The sequence below is a fragment of the Megalobrama amblycephala genome, linkage group LG22, assembly GCF_018812025.1.
Source record: "Megalobrama amblycephala isolate DHTTF-2021 linkage group LG22, ASM1881202v1, whole genome shotgun sequence".
NCBI classification, from domain to species: domain Eukaryota; kingdom Metazoa; phylum Chordata; class Actinopteri; order Cypriniformes; family Xenocyprididae; genus Megalobrama; species Megalobrama amblycephala.
The window spans coordinates 14,974,371-14,990,867 of record NC_063065.1 but is presented as its reverse complement, the minus strand read 5'-3'; the positions used below and the strand labels follow the sequence as shown (position 1 = coordinate 14,990,867).

The 16,497-nt window shown below is 40.7% G+C and overlaps 2 protein-coding genes across 3 annotated transcripts in view; both read left to right on the top strand.

Moving 5' to 3' along the window:
- LOC125258376 (C-C motif chemokine 20-like) overlaps window positions 1–15,830 on the top strand; it is a 30,232-nt gene extending 14,402 nt beyond the window's left edge. Inside the window, exon 4 of the mRNA XM_048175288.1 lies at window positions 15,791–15,830. Within this exon, the coding sequence (XP_048031245.1) occupies window positions 15,791–15,806 (16 nt within the window). The 3' untranslated portion in view covers window positions 15,807–15,830. The remainder of the gene's footprint in view (window positions 1–15,790) is intronic.
- Window positions 12,607–13,817, top strand: LOC125258375 (C-C motif chemokine 2-like). 2 transcript variants are annotated; one of them, XM_048175286.1, is made up of 4 exons: window positions 12,607–12,767; window positions 12,843–12,966; window positions 13,060–13,134; window positions 13,248–13,817. In XM_048175286.1, exons 1-4 carry the CDS (start codon window positions 12,695–12,697, stop codon window positions 13,273–13,275), a joined length of 300 nt encoding a protein of 99 aa, XP_048031243.1. In that variant the 5' UTR covers window positions 12,607–12,694; the 3' UTR covers window positions 13,276–13,817. The 2 variants fall into 2 exon arrangements, with proteins under 2 accessions (XP_048031243.1, XP_048031242.1); XM_048175285.1 differs by having other exon boundaries at window positions 13,245–13,817.
- Window positions 15,831–16,497: the final 667 nt, after the last annotated feature.

The following is a 16,497-nucleotide window of genomic DNA, read 5'->3' as shown; positions in this document are numbered from 1 at the left end:
CCTGATTGACCTTGAGGCGAAGGCGGCCGTGCCGCCAAGCGCTGGGAGGAACCCGGAACTTCAACCAGTACTGAAGAGGCCGCATCCGAAGAAGGCCGAGCTGTAGTACCGGAGAGGCGGAAGCCATTAGCCCTAGCAGCCTCTGAAAAAACTTCAGAGGGAGGCAGGCTCTGTTCTTGACTGAGGCTGTGAGCTGCTGAATCGTCAGAGCGCGCTCTGGCGAGACTACTGCCGTCATATGGACTGAGTCGAAAACTGCTCCCAGAAACGATATTCGTTGAGTGGGGCACAGCAAGCTCTTGGTTGCGTTGACCCTGAGACCCAGGCATTGTAAATGGCTGAGGAGCACGGATCTGTGGTGTTCCAGCTCGACTCGCGAACGGGCTAGAATGAGCCAGTCGTCGAGATAATTCAGGACTCGGATTCCCGCCTGTCTGAGAGGGGAAAGTGCCGCGTCCATGCACTTGGTGAAAGTGCGAGGAGCCAGAGACAGCCCGAAGGGCAGGACCGTATATTGGTATGCCACTCCCTCGTATGCGAATCTCAAGAATCGTCTGTGACGAGGGGCTATCTGGATGTGAAAATACGCATCCTTCAGGTCCAGCGAGCAGAACCAGTCCTCGGGGCAGATGTGCGCGAGGATCTGTTTCAGCGTCAGCATTTTGAACTTCCGTCTCATGAGGGAATGATTCAAAAGTCTGAGATCCAGGATGGGTCTGAGACCACCATCTTTCTTGGGGACCAGAAAATAGCGGCTGTAGAAGCCTGACTCGCTTTCCGCGGGGGGAACTATTTCCACAGCCCCTTTTCTTAGCAACGTCATGACTTCGGCTCGGAGGACATGGGCGTCGTCCGGATTGACCAAAGTTTGAAGCACCCCGCCGAAGCGAGGGGGCCGGCGTGCAAACTGGAGCGAGTAACCCTGAGTTACGATCCCCATGACCCAATCTGACACATCGGGGATGGCCTGCCAAGCCTCGGCCCGAGTGGCAAGGGGTTGAATGATATCGTGTGACAGACCGCCGCTGAGGGGGTTGTACACCGAGAGTAGCGGAAGAGGAAATTTGCTCTCTTTTAGATGATATAAAAATTTGTTCACCGTGAGAATGGCGTTTGGAGTGGGCGCAACAGTTGTGGGCCCAGCTGTCACTTGAAACATGTTTCCCACGCCCGGATTTAAACGAGGCGGAGGGGAAAATGTTCGTGGGAGCTTTTGGGGTGGTCCGGTCGCGACGGGACGATTCCCCATCCTCTTCCTTCCTGGCAGATCAGGATGACTTCGGAGGCACCGGGTCCAGCACAATCCTGGGCCGGGGTCCCTGGCGTCTCGGGAAGGGATGGCGCTTGGCAGAGCGCGAGCGCTGGCGTTGCTCCTTAGGTGGCGCTGACTGCGGTGCTGCAGGTGGAGCGGGCTTGTGCTGCTGAGCCGACGCAGTCCTGGGGCGGCTGGAAGCAGAGCTGGAGCGCTTGGGCAGGAAATGTCTCATGGCCTGAGACGATTTCTGTGCCGCTGTGAAGCGCTCAGTGAAGCCATCCACTGCAGGGTCGAAGAGACCAGAGGGAGAGACCGGGGCGTCTAAGAAGGCCGTCTTGTCATTGTCCTTGATCTCCGTCAAGTTAAGCCACAGGTGGCGCTCCAACACTACCAGGCTGGCCATGGAACGGCCGATGGCCTGAGCCGTAGCCTTCGTGGCTCGCAGGGCAAGGTCAGTGGCGCTGCGAAGGTCCTTGAAAGCCGGCGCGTCAATCCCAGACTCGTCCAGAGAGCGGAGGAGTTTGGCCTGGAAGACTTGGAATATGGCCATGGAGTGTAGCGCAGAAGCGGCCTGTCCTGCCGAAGTGTAAGCTCGACCAGCTAAGGTGGAAGTAGTCCGGCAGGGCTTGGAAGGGAGTGACCTCTTAGTTTTCCATCCCACAGCCGCGGGAGGGCAGAGGTGAGCAGCCACTGCTTCGTCAAGGGGTGGCAGGTGCTCGTATCCCTTTTCCTCGGCGCCGTCGACGGCAGTGAGGGCGGAGCGGTGCGTGGTATGAAGGCGGGCGGAGTACGGGGCGCGGCACGACTTCGTCAGCTCCTCGTGGACCTCGGGAAAAAAGGGCGCTGCTCGCTGGCGAGGGGCTTGGCGGCGGCCAGGCAGGAACCACTCGTCGAGGCGACTGCGCGACGGCTCCTCAGGTGGGGCCCAGTCGAGGTCCAGCTCTTCTACGGCTCTGGATAGGATGCGGAAGAGCTCGGCATCCATGCCCTGGCCATGTTCAATGGGCTCCAAGGGAGGCGGGGGGGCGGGATCGTCCGATTCGCCAGCCCACACTTCTGCTTCGGAAGCCGCAAGAGACATGGAGTCGTCCTGCTCGTCGTCTGTTCCACCGAATGAGACGAGGTCACTCGCTTCCGCAGAGGGACGCTGCTCAGGCCGAGAGAACAGGACGGGAGAGGGTTCCCTCGGAGGAGAGGGCGAGGCACGCGGGAGCTGGGCCGCCGTGAGCTCGCCTATCTCCTGGCGCTGAGTCGCTCTGCCCCGCTGTCTCTTCCTAGCCGGCTCGCGGGAGGAAGGAGACGGGAGGGCGCGAGCGGCGAGATCACCCTCTGTGAAGAAGGCGACCCGCGAGCGCAGGGAACTGAGACTCATGCACTCGCAGTGCGGGCATGAGTCCCCAGCGAGCGCGCCGTCCGCATGGGGCTTGCCCAGGCAAGCGACGCACTCGCTGTGACCATCACCGTCGTGCAGGGGGGCCCTGCACGTGCCACACGAGTGGCGGGGCATCTGAGAAGACGCCGTTGCCGTGAAAACGGCACTTGGGTGGCTCTTTTAGAGCGGCGAGGGCCGCGGAAGCTCTAGAAGCGGTGAAAACCGCTGAAATATGCTCTTTTAGAGCGGCGTTAAGCCGCGGTGAAGCTCTCAAGACGGCGCGCCGGATGGCGGCAGGGGACACACAGGAAGCGGCCGGGAGCGGGAAGCGGGAGGCGGCGACTCGGCGACGGCGCTGACGCTGCAGTCGGAGAGGGCGCCGGCGCTGTCCTCAGTCCGGCGAGTCCAGGCGAGTCCGCTGCGGGAGCCTCTTCAGACGGCGGCGAGAGCAGTCAGGAAGGCGGCGAGCTTCTCGGCTTCAGGCGGAGATCAGCGAAGAGATGATGAGGTCGTCGCTGAAGGAGAAAACACTGAAATCCTATGGCGAAACGCCTGCTTATATAGCCCTTAACCCCGCCCATTTCGGCGGGAATATTCGCGCGCTTTGTCGCCATAGGCCGCGCAGCTATGCCGCGCCGTCATTGGTAAGTCAACAACTTGTCTATGAGTGAACCAATGACGGTGCAGTTACACTGCGTTATTGAAAAAGGCTTCAGCAGCGGGGAAAAAGGGAGACCTTTCCCCATACGCAGTACGAGTGAAGTATCGAAAGGGAACAGAAGTCTCTTCCCGGGTCCCAGGAGGATATAATCCAAAGGATTTCTCAAAAGTTGTTCTGATTAAAAAAAAAAAAAAAAAAAAATGAAAAAAGAAAATCTTTCCACACAGACATCAAGAATCAGCATATGAATTTCAACAACAGTGGTCAAGCAAACATATTCTGATTAACAGATCAACTCTAAACATTAGAAAACAAGCTACTAAAAAGTCACGTAAAACAGAACAAAATAAAATTATGAGAAAAAAGGAAATTACTAAAACAAATCAGCTCATAATTTATTCATGCAGCAATGCATTCTGGGAGCCACCAATCAATTTTGAATGGTGGCACACAGAATGCACTGCAAATCATGCTTTTTGATGGTCACCACTGATGAGATTCATACGCTGATTCTTGATGTCAGTGTCTCTAAATGAAAGAGACATTTTTATTATCATTAATCAGAACAACATTTAAGAAATCCTTTGGATTATATTGAAAAATCTGGAGTTTCTGCTGTAGAGTCAGAGTGCTGCTGTAATCAATAACATAAATCTATCTCACAGATTGAGCTTTAAACGAGTTCAGTAGTTCAGATCAAATAACGATTATTTGAAAACATAACCACCTGATGATCTTTTCTCTTTGCTTGTTTGGATGTTATAACTCAGGTACAACAGCCCAAACAGAATCTACTATTAAAAAGTCAAGGGTCAAGAGCCCAACTACAGCAATCCCTGATTTCCATGGTGGTGACTTAAACTGTGATTTTCTCCTTTGGTGATTCTGCTTGTTAGCAGCAGATCACCTTCCTGACACATTTACTGTGTTAAAATCATTACACAATGAATGTGTCAAAATGAACACAAGTCATCCACCGATGAAGAAAGAGGCGCGAACTACTTAACGGCTTGCAGAGTGACTTAGCAGCAATGTGATTGGATGATATTTAACACATGTTGTGTTGGACACAGCGTTGTTTCTCTCTCTCTCTCTCGCTCTCTCTCGCTCTTTCTTTTTACACATAATCAACTTAAAATTACACAAAATGTGTTAAAATAGCCATAACACAAAAAATGTGTTATTAATTAACACATCTGTTTTGAGAAATTGCTTTTACTGTATTGCATTCATTTTAACTGGTCAAAAATAGCACATCTATGAAACAAATTGTGTGATTTATGACACATTAGTGTGTTAAATATTTTATGCCTGTGTTAAGAAGAATAACACACTGGTTGAGTTAAAAGTAACACAAAATGTGCTGTCCTTAACTAGACACATGGGTGTGTTAAGATATAACACAGGTTGTGTTGTTTTAAATACAATCTGTGTTATATTTTTAACACACCCGTGTGTTAAGTCATCCACCAATGAAGAAAGAGGCGCGAACTAGCTTAACGGCTTGCGGAGTGACTTAGCAGCAATGTGATTGGACGATATTTAACACGTGTTGTTCTCTCTCTCTCTCTCTCTCTCTCTCTCTCTCTCTCTTTACACATGATCAACTTAAAATTACACAGACAAAATTACACAACAAAATCTGTTAAAATAGCCATAACTCAAACAAATGTGTTATTAATTAATATCCTTTTTGAGAAATTGCTTTTACTGTATTGCATTTATTTTAACTGGTCAAAAATAGCACATCTAAACAAATTGTGATTTATGACACATTAGTGTGTTGAATATTTTAACACATTGCTTGTGTTAAGAAGAATAACACATTGGTTGAGTTAAAAGTAGCACAAAATGTTAAGATATAACACAGGTTGTGTTGTTTTTAACACATCTGTTTTAAGAGTGTAGCCTACTGTATATCTGTCCTGCAGATTCTACACAGAGAAGGACAAGTACTGCTCTGATCCAAAAGCATGTTGGATTCAATACAGACTGGAAGGTACAACCCAATATGAGATCTTAATATGATGCTTATCTGTTGATTACAAAAAAAAAACTCATAACATGATCATCTTTCCTCCAGGTCTGAAGAATATTGATGATTGAGCCAATGGAGGCCTAGAAGATGCCGCAAATCTATGTATCAATCTATTAAAAAAGAAACAGTTTGGTAACAGTTTGGACTGTGTTTATTACTATTTAAGCTGAATCATTAAAGAAATAGTTCACCCAAAAAGGAAAATTCTGTCATTATTTACGCACCCTCATATCATTATGAATCAGTATTACTTTCTCTCTTCTGTGGGATAATGTTACTGTAATGATACCTTTGCTTTTGAGTCCTTTTTGAGGTTGAAAGATTCAATCCCCATTAACTGTAACTGAATGGAGAAAAAAGAGATCAGCAAACTGATATTTTGTTCAATTATAAGAGTATTTTTCGTTTTGTGGTGAAATATTTCTCTACCTACTGAACATATTGTGTTACAGTAATAGAAATACAGTAATTTGCGCCATCTAGTGGAGAACAGCAACTAATGCACAGGTCATGAAGTAGGTCATGAAATTTATCAGCCAAATAAAGTGTCAACCCGAGTTTGACTCTGGGCCTATACAGTGGTTCTAAATGTCATCAAACACACACACACACACACACACACACACACAGTAATGCCATTGTGCTTTTATTGTTTTCGTGTACTGTCAGTGTGGTACTCTTTGAGGTGAGCCGCGTATTTACCTCGTTCACACGCTGCACGAGCAGGTGATGAAACTAAAGACAAATAAAATCTTCATCGCTTACAAACGATAAGGCGATTCTGCAGGTTGTTTCAGTTGATTTTGCGTAAATATTCACTTCATCTTTAGATCTCTTTCTTGTCTGTTTTCAGTTAACAGTTACTGTTTTACAGACTGACATCGCTTTAAATGATTCAGTGTCTGAGCGAGTTGCCCGAATGATTCAGACTCATGAACCGGTTCGGATCGTTGTCAGGGTCACTAACCGACTCAAAAGCTTGATTCATTTACGAATTTCTCAGTCAAGTTTTACTGTTCTCGGTTTTACAAACGACGTTTCCCCAGAAGATGGGACACTTGATCGACTACAAGGACATCAACATGCTGACAATACACCACTTACCTACATGATAGTTAGAAATCTGGAGAGCAATTAATGAAGTTCACCACCAGGTGGAAGAAATGGGTAACCAAAGACGTCTAATATCCCTGCAGTGCAGATCTTAGCAATCTCGTTCTTCTCAGAAGCAGGTAGTGGCAGATAGCTTCAGGTATCTATTTGATGCAGTAAATGCACAATGATGATGTCATAGTTCAATTTTTAGTAAGGAATAACAAAATGTATTTAAAAAAAGGCAAACTAATTACAATTGGTATAAGTCTGATCACAAAAATAATATCAAGGAATATAAGTGTGAAGTTGTGAACCAAGTAAGTATGCAGGCTGTGGAAGTAAATCGATTTCAAAGTAAAATGAATGTATAAATCAAATATTGATGTATTTTTATTTGTAACATAACTCAACTTATTAAGTTTAACTAGTCTTCTTATAGAAGTTTGAAAATCAGAGAAGGAAATGTATGCACCTGGGGCAGAAACATAAATTCACTGAGGAAATAGAACTTTTTTAAAGGGTTAGTTCACCCAAAAGAGAAAATTATGTCATTAATGACTCACCCTCATGTCGTTCCAAACCCGTAAGACCTTCGTTCATCTTCAGAACACAGTTTAAGATATTTTAGATTTAGTCCGAGAGCTTTCTGTCCCTCCATTGAAAATGTATGTACAGTATACTGTTCATGTCCAGAAAGGTAATAAAAACATCATCAAAGTAGTCCATGTGACATCAGTGGGTTAGTTAGAATATTTTGAAGCATCGAAAAAACATTTTGGACCAAAAATAACAAAAACTACGACTTTATTCAGCATTGTCTTCTCTTCCGGGTCTGTTGTATATATGTGAAAGCGGATATACAATGTTTTTTTTGGTCCAAAATGTATTTTCGATGCTTCAAAAACTTCTAACTAACCCACTGATGTCACATGGACTACTTTGATGATGTTTTTATTACCTTTCTGAACATGGACAGTCTACCGTACAAACATTTTCAATGGAGGGACAGAAAGCTCTCGGACTAAATCTAAAATATCTTAAACTGTGTTCCGAAGATGAACGGAGGTCTTACGGGTTTGAAACGACATGAGGGTGAGTCATTAATGACATAATTTTCATTTTTGGGTGAACTAACACTTTAAGTCTAAAGTCAAGAATTAAGAGGAGAATTAAAAGTAGGTTAGGTTATTTTCGGAAAGGCTAGCGATAGCTTTGAAATATCCCACCCTCCCTTCAGAGCATCTCTAAAATCACGCTTCCTCCAAAACACATGAATGCGTACAGCAAGGAGCAAACAAAAGCATAATGAGACGCTGTTAAACTAGCTTATGTCTCAATTCAAAGCACATAACATTACAATATTAATGAACACAAACAATGTTGCCACTGAAACACTGCCACTGGCGCCGGTGTTGCAATGGAACGTTCGATTGACTGTCGCTTCTTGTTAGAGTATATTCTTTGATTGCAACACCGGTGCCCAGCAGCGGCCCTGCGTTTGGGGTGAAAGCGAGTCGGCACTGTTCTAGTTTATATGGCAATATCAGATGCTTTGTTAAAGGTGCCCTCGAATTAAAAATGTTATTTATCTTAGCATAGTTAAATAACAAGAGTTCAGTACATGGAAATGACATACAGTGAGTCTCAAACTCCATTGTTTCCTCCTTCTTATATAAATCTCATTTGTTTAAAAGACCTCCGAAGAACAGGCGAATCTCAACATAACACCGACTGTTGCGTAACAGTCGGGATGTACGCCCCCAATATTTGCATATGCCAGCCCATGTTCCCAACATTATGAAAGGCATTAGACAAGGGCAGCCAGTAACATCTGGAGCAGCACAGCCGAATCATCAGACTAGGTAAGCAAGCAAGAACAACAGCGAAAAATGGCAGATGGAGCGATAATAACTGACATGATCCATGATATCATGATATTTTTAGAGATATTTGTAAACTGTCTTTCTAAATGTTTCGTTAGCATGTTGCTAATGTACTGTTAAATGTGGTTAAAGTTACCATCGTTTATTACTGTATTCACGGAGACAAGAGCCGTCGCTATTTTCATTTTTAAACACTTGCAGTCTGTATAATGCATAAACACAACTTCATTCTTTATAAATCTTTCCAACAGTGTAGCATTAGCCGTTAGCCACAGCCTCAAATTCATTCAGAATCAAATGTAAACAATATAACAGTATACAATACTCACATAATCCGACGACTTGCATGCAGTATGCATGACAAACACTTTGTAAAGATCCATTTGAGGGTTATATTAGCTGTGTAAACTTTGTTTATGCACTGTTTAAGGCAAGCGCGAGCTCCGTGGGCGGAGAGCACGAGAATTAAAGGGGTAGCAGCATAAATCGGCTCATATTTAATGATGCCCCAAAATAGGCAGTTAAACAAATTAATTTAAAAAAAATCTATAGGGTACTTTGAGCTGAAACTTCACAGACACATTCAGGGGACACCTTAGACTTATATTACATCTTGTAAAAAAACGTTCGAGGGCACCTTTAAAAAAAACCTGCATTAAAGCTGCAATCCAACCTGAATGATGACAACACAGAATAAAATATTATCACTAGTTATCATCAAATCCTTTTTACAGTTCATTTTACACACTTTTTCACTGTGTTTAAGTCTTCCATTTTTTTTTACAAAACCTTTGCTCTCTAGAAACCCAGTCAGTTTGGGTTCAAATTCTTTAAAAGGCTTTATAAACACTGAATTAATACCAACATATGAAATTAAGGATATGCATCAGAAAAATTGGGAATGTTGGACAATAAATATATATAACAGCTTGATTTTGCAGTGTTGTCTAATGTCCGTTAAAGCAAAAGTGTCCAAAAGTGTGAATTATGTGATAACGGACACAGCAATGTATCATGTATTATAAGATCATTATGTTCGTAGCGTGATCCATTAAAACGTACAAGATTATATTTCAATTACCTAGATATTATTACTATTAATCCACTAGGTCTTATAGTTCGCTTTAAACATGATGATCTTAAATTTATTCATTATTAATGTAGGCCTACTATTAATACATTTATGTGTAAAGTTGCATAAAATTGAAATATTCAATAATAGGCTTACTACGTTACCTCAGATGGATGAATGGTTGGATTCCACAACTGGTAAAATAAAACATAAATAAGACAATACAACATTTACTGTAGGAGCCATACAATTTACTGGTGACTTAATTTAAAAAAAAAAACTGTTCTATTGTGCTTCTGATTTGGCAGTGAAATTCGCCGATTTTGAGTGTGTAAGATGTGAAGGATTCTATGGTCCAAGTTAGTATTTTCAGCCCATAATGGCAGCCGCACTACCAGAGCGCCATCTAGTGGCTGCCCAAAAAAGTATCAAAGTGTAGCTTCTTGGGTTTTAAGCTCTTTGCCTAAAATCACGTTTGCCAACACCGCCTCAATGACCTCATTTCCCAATTATCAAATAGGAAAGTACCGACTTCAGGGTTAACAACAAAGGAAAATAATGGACAATGGTGTTTTTTTATAGGAAAATCCCTGTTGAAAAAAAAAACAGTAAGGTATGTTTTGAGGCTGGAATGTTAGGACCAGCATAGACCAGCTCAAACCAGCATCCCAGCTTCAAAACATACCAGCATATGCTGTTTTTTTCAACAGGGAATAAAGGAAAAAATAAGGCACACACTCAAAATATTTGTAATGAACCACACAGTGTACGTCATTTCAACTTGATTTCTGCAGTTAATGTATAAAAGATGTAAAGGTTCTCAAACATAAACACGTTTAGATCATTCTTTGTCAAATCAACCAAATTTCAAAAACGTTTTCGGCTCAAATTTTTGATTTTGTTAATTTTTTTTTCTGAAGAACAAGAAAACAAGCATAAATGAAGAAGAAAGCCAAAATATTAACCTTTTCACATGTAAGTTTAAAATATTCTAGCTGACCCCCCCAGCATGAGTTTTTTATGGCACCCTTATTTTAAAAAGTTTCACCTTATTATTTCCATGGTGAAGCATCATGCTTGTCATGTGACACACCGCAGCCACAATATATGACAGATCCCAGGTAGCCAAAACAGTTTGGCCCAATAATGGTCCAGATCCAGCAGAACAGAAGAAATAACTCAACCCGGTTGCGGTTACCAGACTCGGGACGGACGTGGGATGAATGACGCCCCAGAATCGGCCCAAATACACTGGCACATGTCTGGCTGCCAAAACTGCCAGCATTGGGCCACAAGCACACCGACAAGTATTAAACACTTAGCCGGTACTGGCCCAAATCTGGGTACTAAAACTGAGCCAACACTGCCGGTACTGGGCCACAATAATGGCAACAAAAATACTACACTTAGCCGGTACTGGTCCAAGACTGGGTACTGAAACTGAGCTGACACTGCGACACAATCACAGCAACAAAAATGTTACACTTAGCCAGTACTGCCCTTCCAGAAACAAAACATACTTCCATATATTTACAATCAATATATTATATGTTGCAAATATACTGAATAATATATGAAAATTTCAATTGTGTTAAAGGTGCCCTCGAATGAAAAATTGAATTTATCTTGGCATAGTCAAATAACAAGAGTTCAGTACATGGAAATGACATACAGTGAGTCTCAAACTCCATTGTTTCCTCCTTATATAAATCTCATTTGTTTAAAAGACCTCCGAAGAACAGGCGAATCTCAACATAACACCGACTGTTACGTAACAGTCGGGTGTACGCCCCCAATATTTGCATATGCCAGCCCACATTTCCAACATTATAAAAGGCATTAGACAAGGGCAGCCAGTATTAACATCTGGATGTGCACAATCAAATCATCAGACTAGGTAAGCAAGCAAGAACAATAGCGAAAAATGGCAGATGGAGCAATAATAACTGACATGATTCATGATAACATGATATTTTTAGTGATATTTGTAAACTGTCTTTCTAAATGTTTCGTTAGCATGTTGCTAATGTACTGTTAAATGTGGTTAAAGTTACCATCGGTTATTACTGTATTCACGGAGACAAGAGCCGTCGCTATTTTCATTTTTAAACACTTGCAGTCTGTATAATGCATAAACACAACTTCATTCTTTATTAATCTCTCCAACAGTGTAGTATTAGCCGTTAGCCACGGAGCACAGCCTCAAATTCATTCAAAATCAGAAGTAAACAATATAACAGTATACAATACTCACATAATCCGACGCATACATGCCGCATGCATGACGAACACTTTGTAAAGATCCATTTTGAGGGTTATATTAGCTGTGTAAACTTTGTTAAGGCACTGTTCAAGGCAAGCGCGAGCTCCGGGGGCGGAGAGCACGGGATTTAAAGGGGCCGCAGCATAAAATCGGCGCGTTTATAATGATGCCCCAAAATAGGCAGTTAAAAAAATTAATTAAAAAAAAATCTATGGGGTATTTTGACCTGAAACTTCACAGACACATTCAGGGGACACCTTAGACTTATATTACATCTTTTAAAAACATAATCTAGGGCACCTTTAAAATAAAGCAACATGCAGCACACCATCAGTGTTTCTTGGTCTTCTACTGGACTGAAGCACAGGATCTACTCTTCAGCACAATGGTGACCCAAAAAACTCAGTCAATAGAAACTTTAAACACATACAGGTCTCTGAACTGGAATTAAAATAAAAATTACACTAATAACAACATTGACAGGAAAAGGATATTATGCTTAAGGTTAAGGGTCACTGCTACATATAATTTACCACATTGTAAAAGGAGACCCACCGCCAGGTCCGGGTCTGTATGGCCATATTTCACCCAAAATCAGACCAGCCATTATGGTCTAGAATTGGGCCGAATGTGGCTAAATGTGCCATGTCTCAGTGCAAACTGGGCCAAATCTGGCAAACATTAGTGGGCCAGAGCTGGCTCACTTTTGGTCAGCTCCTGTCATTACACAGGCAGTTAAATGACTGACAGCAAGGAATAAAATGAAATATCATCAAAAGATTCATCAAACAGAGATCCCCCTTCTATATTTACATAGATTAATTTAGCAGATAACATTTATACTTACTATGACAAATGATTTCACTCCCAATATGAACAAGAAAAGTACATGATGATGAAACTTATGAGATCAGCTACAAAAATAAATGTGCACAATGGAGAGGATGTAGCCCATGCAGTTTTAGTTTCGCTATATTGACTATATAAAGTAAACTAGTAGTCTTGAATATATTCTCTCAGACACAAGAAGTGAGAGTTGAAGATCGACTGAGACAATGGAGACACAAAGGATCCTCATGAGGAGTTTGGCTGTTGTGTTCATTGCATCTGTGATCTGGACTATAACAGGTAAAGTGCTTTAAACTGTTTGTATATTATTCTGTCTGAACGATGCAGAACATTGAGGTTTATCTTGTTCTTCAGTCTCAGCAGATGCACCACAGAAGGTGAGCACATGCTGTAAGGCCGTCTCCAAAGCAAAGTTGACTGATCCAATCATCGGTTTCAGGAAGCAAAAACAAAGTCTTCCATGTGTGATGGCCATCGTGTAAGAATTGCAGTTCCTCCCTAAAGAAATCATGTTGCGATTAGAGATCAATAGCATCTGATGTTATATTTCTGTTTTCTTTCTCTTTGACAGCTTTGAGACTGAACGAGGAGAGTTCTGCTGTGATCCTAGACAGCAATGGGTGAAGGAGAAAGTTATGCAGTTTATGTAAGTTAAACCCAACAAATGTGGTAAAACACACCAGATTATAACAACATATGCTTATAAAGTGTTGCGTATTTAGTATGGTATTCTTGTATTCACATTTTTTTTTACAGCAGAGCTCCACAGCAGACTTCCACGGCATAACCAGCATCATCTATCAGTGAGCACACTCATGTGACAGGATCTACCCAATCAACTGAGAGCTCATGAATCATGAACATCTGAAAGTAATCTTGAAGTAGTTATGCATTTTTAAACTATTTAAATTTAAGATATTTCACTGTTGTATTTTGAAAATATTTAAAACGAAGGTTAGTAAATTATGTATATTTATATTTAAACTGAATATTTAAATATATGGTGTCATACATGTAAGGAAATTTAGCGGTGACAAATCAGTTCTTAATTTATTCAATTTGTATTAAGAAATTGAGTTATGGTGAAAGTGTTTTATAACAAATGTTTTTAAATAAAATATTAGCATATGTTATATTTCACATTGAAATATATTTCACTCAATGTACTGGAAATGGATTTGTCTCATGAACTGCTGTGTGAAGAAGTGTGACGCAAGTCTGAGTGAATTTCAAACTGATTTGTATGAGAGCAAACCTGAATATTTTTGTCAATTGAATATGTAAATGAACGAGTGCAATCTGAAACTACAAATAAACAATGATCAACAACTTCTGGTTTTGCATGTGGTTGATGTTTCTGAATGTGTGCTGAAGGGTGAATTCTGGAATCCACTGCTGCTTCAATACATATCTTTTGAGTTATTAATTAACATCTTTCTAAATATTAAATTATTTTAATGACTTCATCAACTTATGTTAAAGCATTTATTTTCCTTTTCAAACACTAGAAAATAATTTTGAATATTGTCTGTACCTCTCACTGAGAGAAAAGTACAACTTATCAGTATGCTTTGAGAAACTTTCCTGTTTATAGCTGGAGCCTGGGCCAACTTCAGCCTTGAAGAAGCTGTGAATCACGTGCATCTGTGTATGTGCGCTAGTGTTCTGTGTGTAGTTCCTGTATTGGTATCAAAGGACAGCCGGCATTTGGCTGCATGGAGACCAGCAGATGTCATGTCATGACCAAACAGGATAACCAGTACCTAAATCCAGGGTCCCCTTGTCAGCATCCTGACGAATGGAGATATGCTTCTGACTATTTGTCCATGTCTAGAAGGTTCCTATTGGTCTCGTCTATTTTTCTTAGCCAATCAGAATCATTTTAACCTTAGTAATGACATAGTTAGTGGACTCTGTTAGAGTATAATTGTTGTGGAAATGTGAATGTACACGGAACGGTATACGAACTCCTTCTCAGACTTGAAGCTGCTGCTGATGAAACTGCAAACTATTCTTCAATAAAATTTTCTTCAATTTATTTATTTTTTTTTAACTCTGACTCCAGGTCTTCATTCATCATATCTGGTCTTTTGGGTCTTTAACTGTAAAATACCCCTACAGTGCAAGAGGTCCTCTGTCAGCAATGAAGACACCTTTTCTATTTAGCATCTTTATTCATTCATTTGCAGTTGTTTGATGACTATACATGTATCCATCCTTGTGCTACATATGAACATTTCATCCATAATCAAATGTTAATTTGCATGAGTAAGTTGGTACGTTCTATGAACTTGAGTGTTGACAGTGAAAATTCCTTTTTGATTTTTCTTGTCTTTAAGGTCAGTAAAATCCTAAAAACAAAATATGACATTAACATAATAATCTACATTATATATCAAAAGATCAGTTGAGTTTCATTCTTACTAACATTTTTTTTATTTATTTTTTTTTTTATGAAGGTCACATTTAAACCTTAATAAACATGCAGCACACGACATTTCAATATCAAAGTCAATGATACTGTTTCTACTGGTTTGTTACATGGGGTTTGCAGGACACTCTCACTGGTTAGAGATGCAAAGAAAGTCAATATCCTGTCTTGAAAAATACCATATAAAAGGACTTAAGTCATTCTAAACAGAAACTAGCCTGCAGACATCTTCTTCTTTTGGTTTTCTGAATATTTTACACAAACATCATGCACCTCTGCTGGAAATAATGATGATACTTCTTGTGTGTATTACTGCACTTGTTAGCAGCAAGTCAAATGTAAGTTTTGGATTTTTTTTTTATTGTTGGCTTTTGTACTGATTATTATGGAACTTTTTTTTTCTTTTTTTTTTACATTTATACTCAGATTTTGCTTTTAAGATCCATTTAATTCACACCAACATGCTTTCATAATCCAAAGGCAGAGTCCATCCAAAAATGAAAATTCTGTCATCTTCTACTTATTCTCATGTTGCTGACCTTCTTCTGTGGAAGTCAAAAGAAGCTATTTTTAAGAAAGTTAGAAGCTAAACAGTTTCTGTTTCCAATGACTTCCGTTGTATGGACAAAAATATACAATGGAAGTCAATGGGAAACGAAACTTGTTTCGTTATACTTTTCATTTTATTTCAATGGTACTGTATATCTGGTCCTGCAGATTCTATACAGAGAAGTACTGCTCTGATCCAAAAGCACGTTGGATTCCAGACTGGAAAATATAACCCTAATATTAATATGACATCTTAATATGATGCTTATATATTGATTAAAAAAAAAAAAAAAAACTCATAATATGATCATCTTTTCTTCAGGTCTGAAGAAGATTGAGGACTGAGCCAATGGAGGCCTAGAAGATGCCGCAAATCTATATATATAATCAATCTATTAAAAAAGAAACAGTCTGGTAACAGTTTGGACTGTGTTTAATCATATTTAAGATGAATCATTAAAGAAACAGTTCACCCAAAAATTCTGTCATTATTTACGCACTCATGTCATTACGAATGAGTAGGCTATTACTTTTTCTCTTCTGTGGGATAAGCTATTATAATGACGCTTTTGAGTCCTTTTTGAGGTTGAGAGATTCAATCCCCATTGACTTTAACTGAATGGAGGAAAAAGAGATCAGCAAACTGATATTTTGTCAATTATAAGAGTATTTTCATTTTGTGGTGAAATATTTAGAATTTAAATTTATCAGTCATTAAATTTATCAGCCAAATAAAGTGTCAACCTGAGTTTACTTGAATAGTAACTAAAATGCTATGGGATTCATAAACAAAAACAAAAACAGAAATAAACATGAATGCGTTTAAAAAGACATTAACATGACAGATTCTTAAAAAGAATCTGGTACTTTAATAGGCCTATACCATGGTTATAAATGTCATTAAACACACACAGTAATGCCATGGTGCTTTTAGTGTTTTCGTGTACTGTCAGTATGTTGTCTGTTTTCAGTTAACAGTTACTGTTTTACAGATTGACACATCGCTTTAAACGCGATTCAGTGTCTGAG

Excerpts from the sequence above, each read along its gene's own strand:
- LOC125258375 (XM_048175285.1), top strand. The coding sequence starts at position 12,695 with ATGGAGACACAAAGGATCCTCATGAGGAGTTTGGCTGTTGTGTTCATT. Across the intron at positions 12,768-12,842 it reads TGTGATCTGGACTATAACAG|TCTCAGCAGATGCACCACAG; the intron begins GTAAAGTGCTTT and ends CTTGTTCTTCAG. Across the intron at positions 12,967-13,059 it reads CCATGTGTGATGGCCATCGT|CTTTGAGACTGAACGAGGAG; the intron begins GTAAGAATTGCA and ends TCTCTTTGACAG.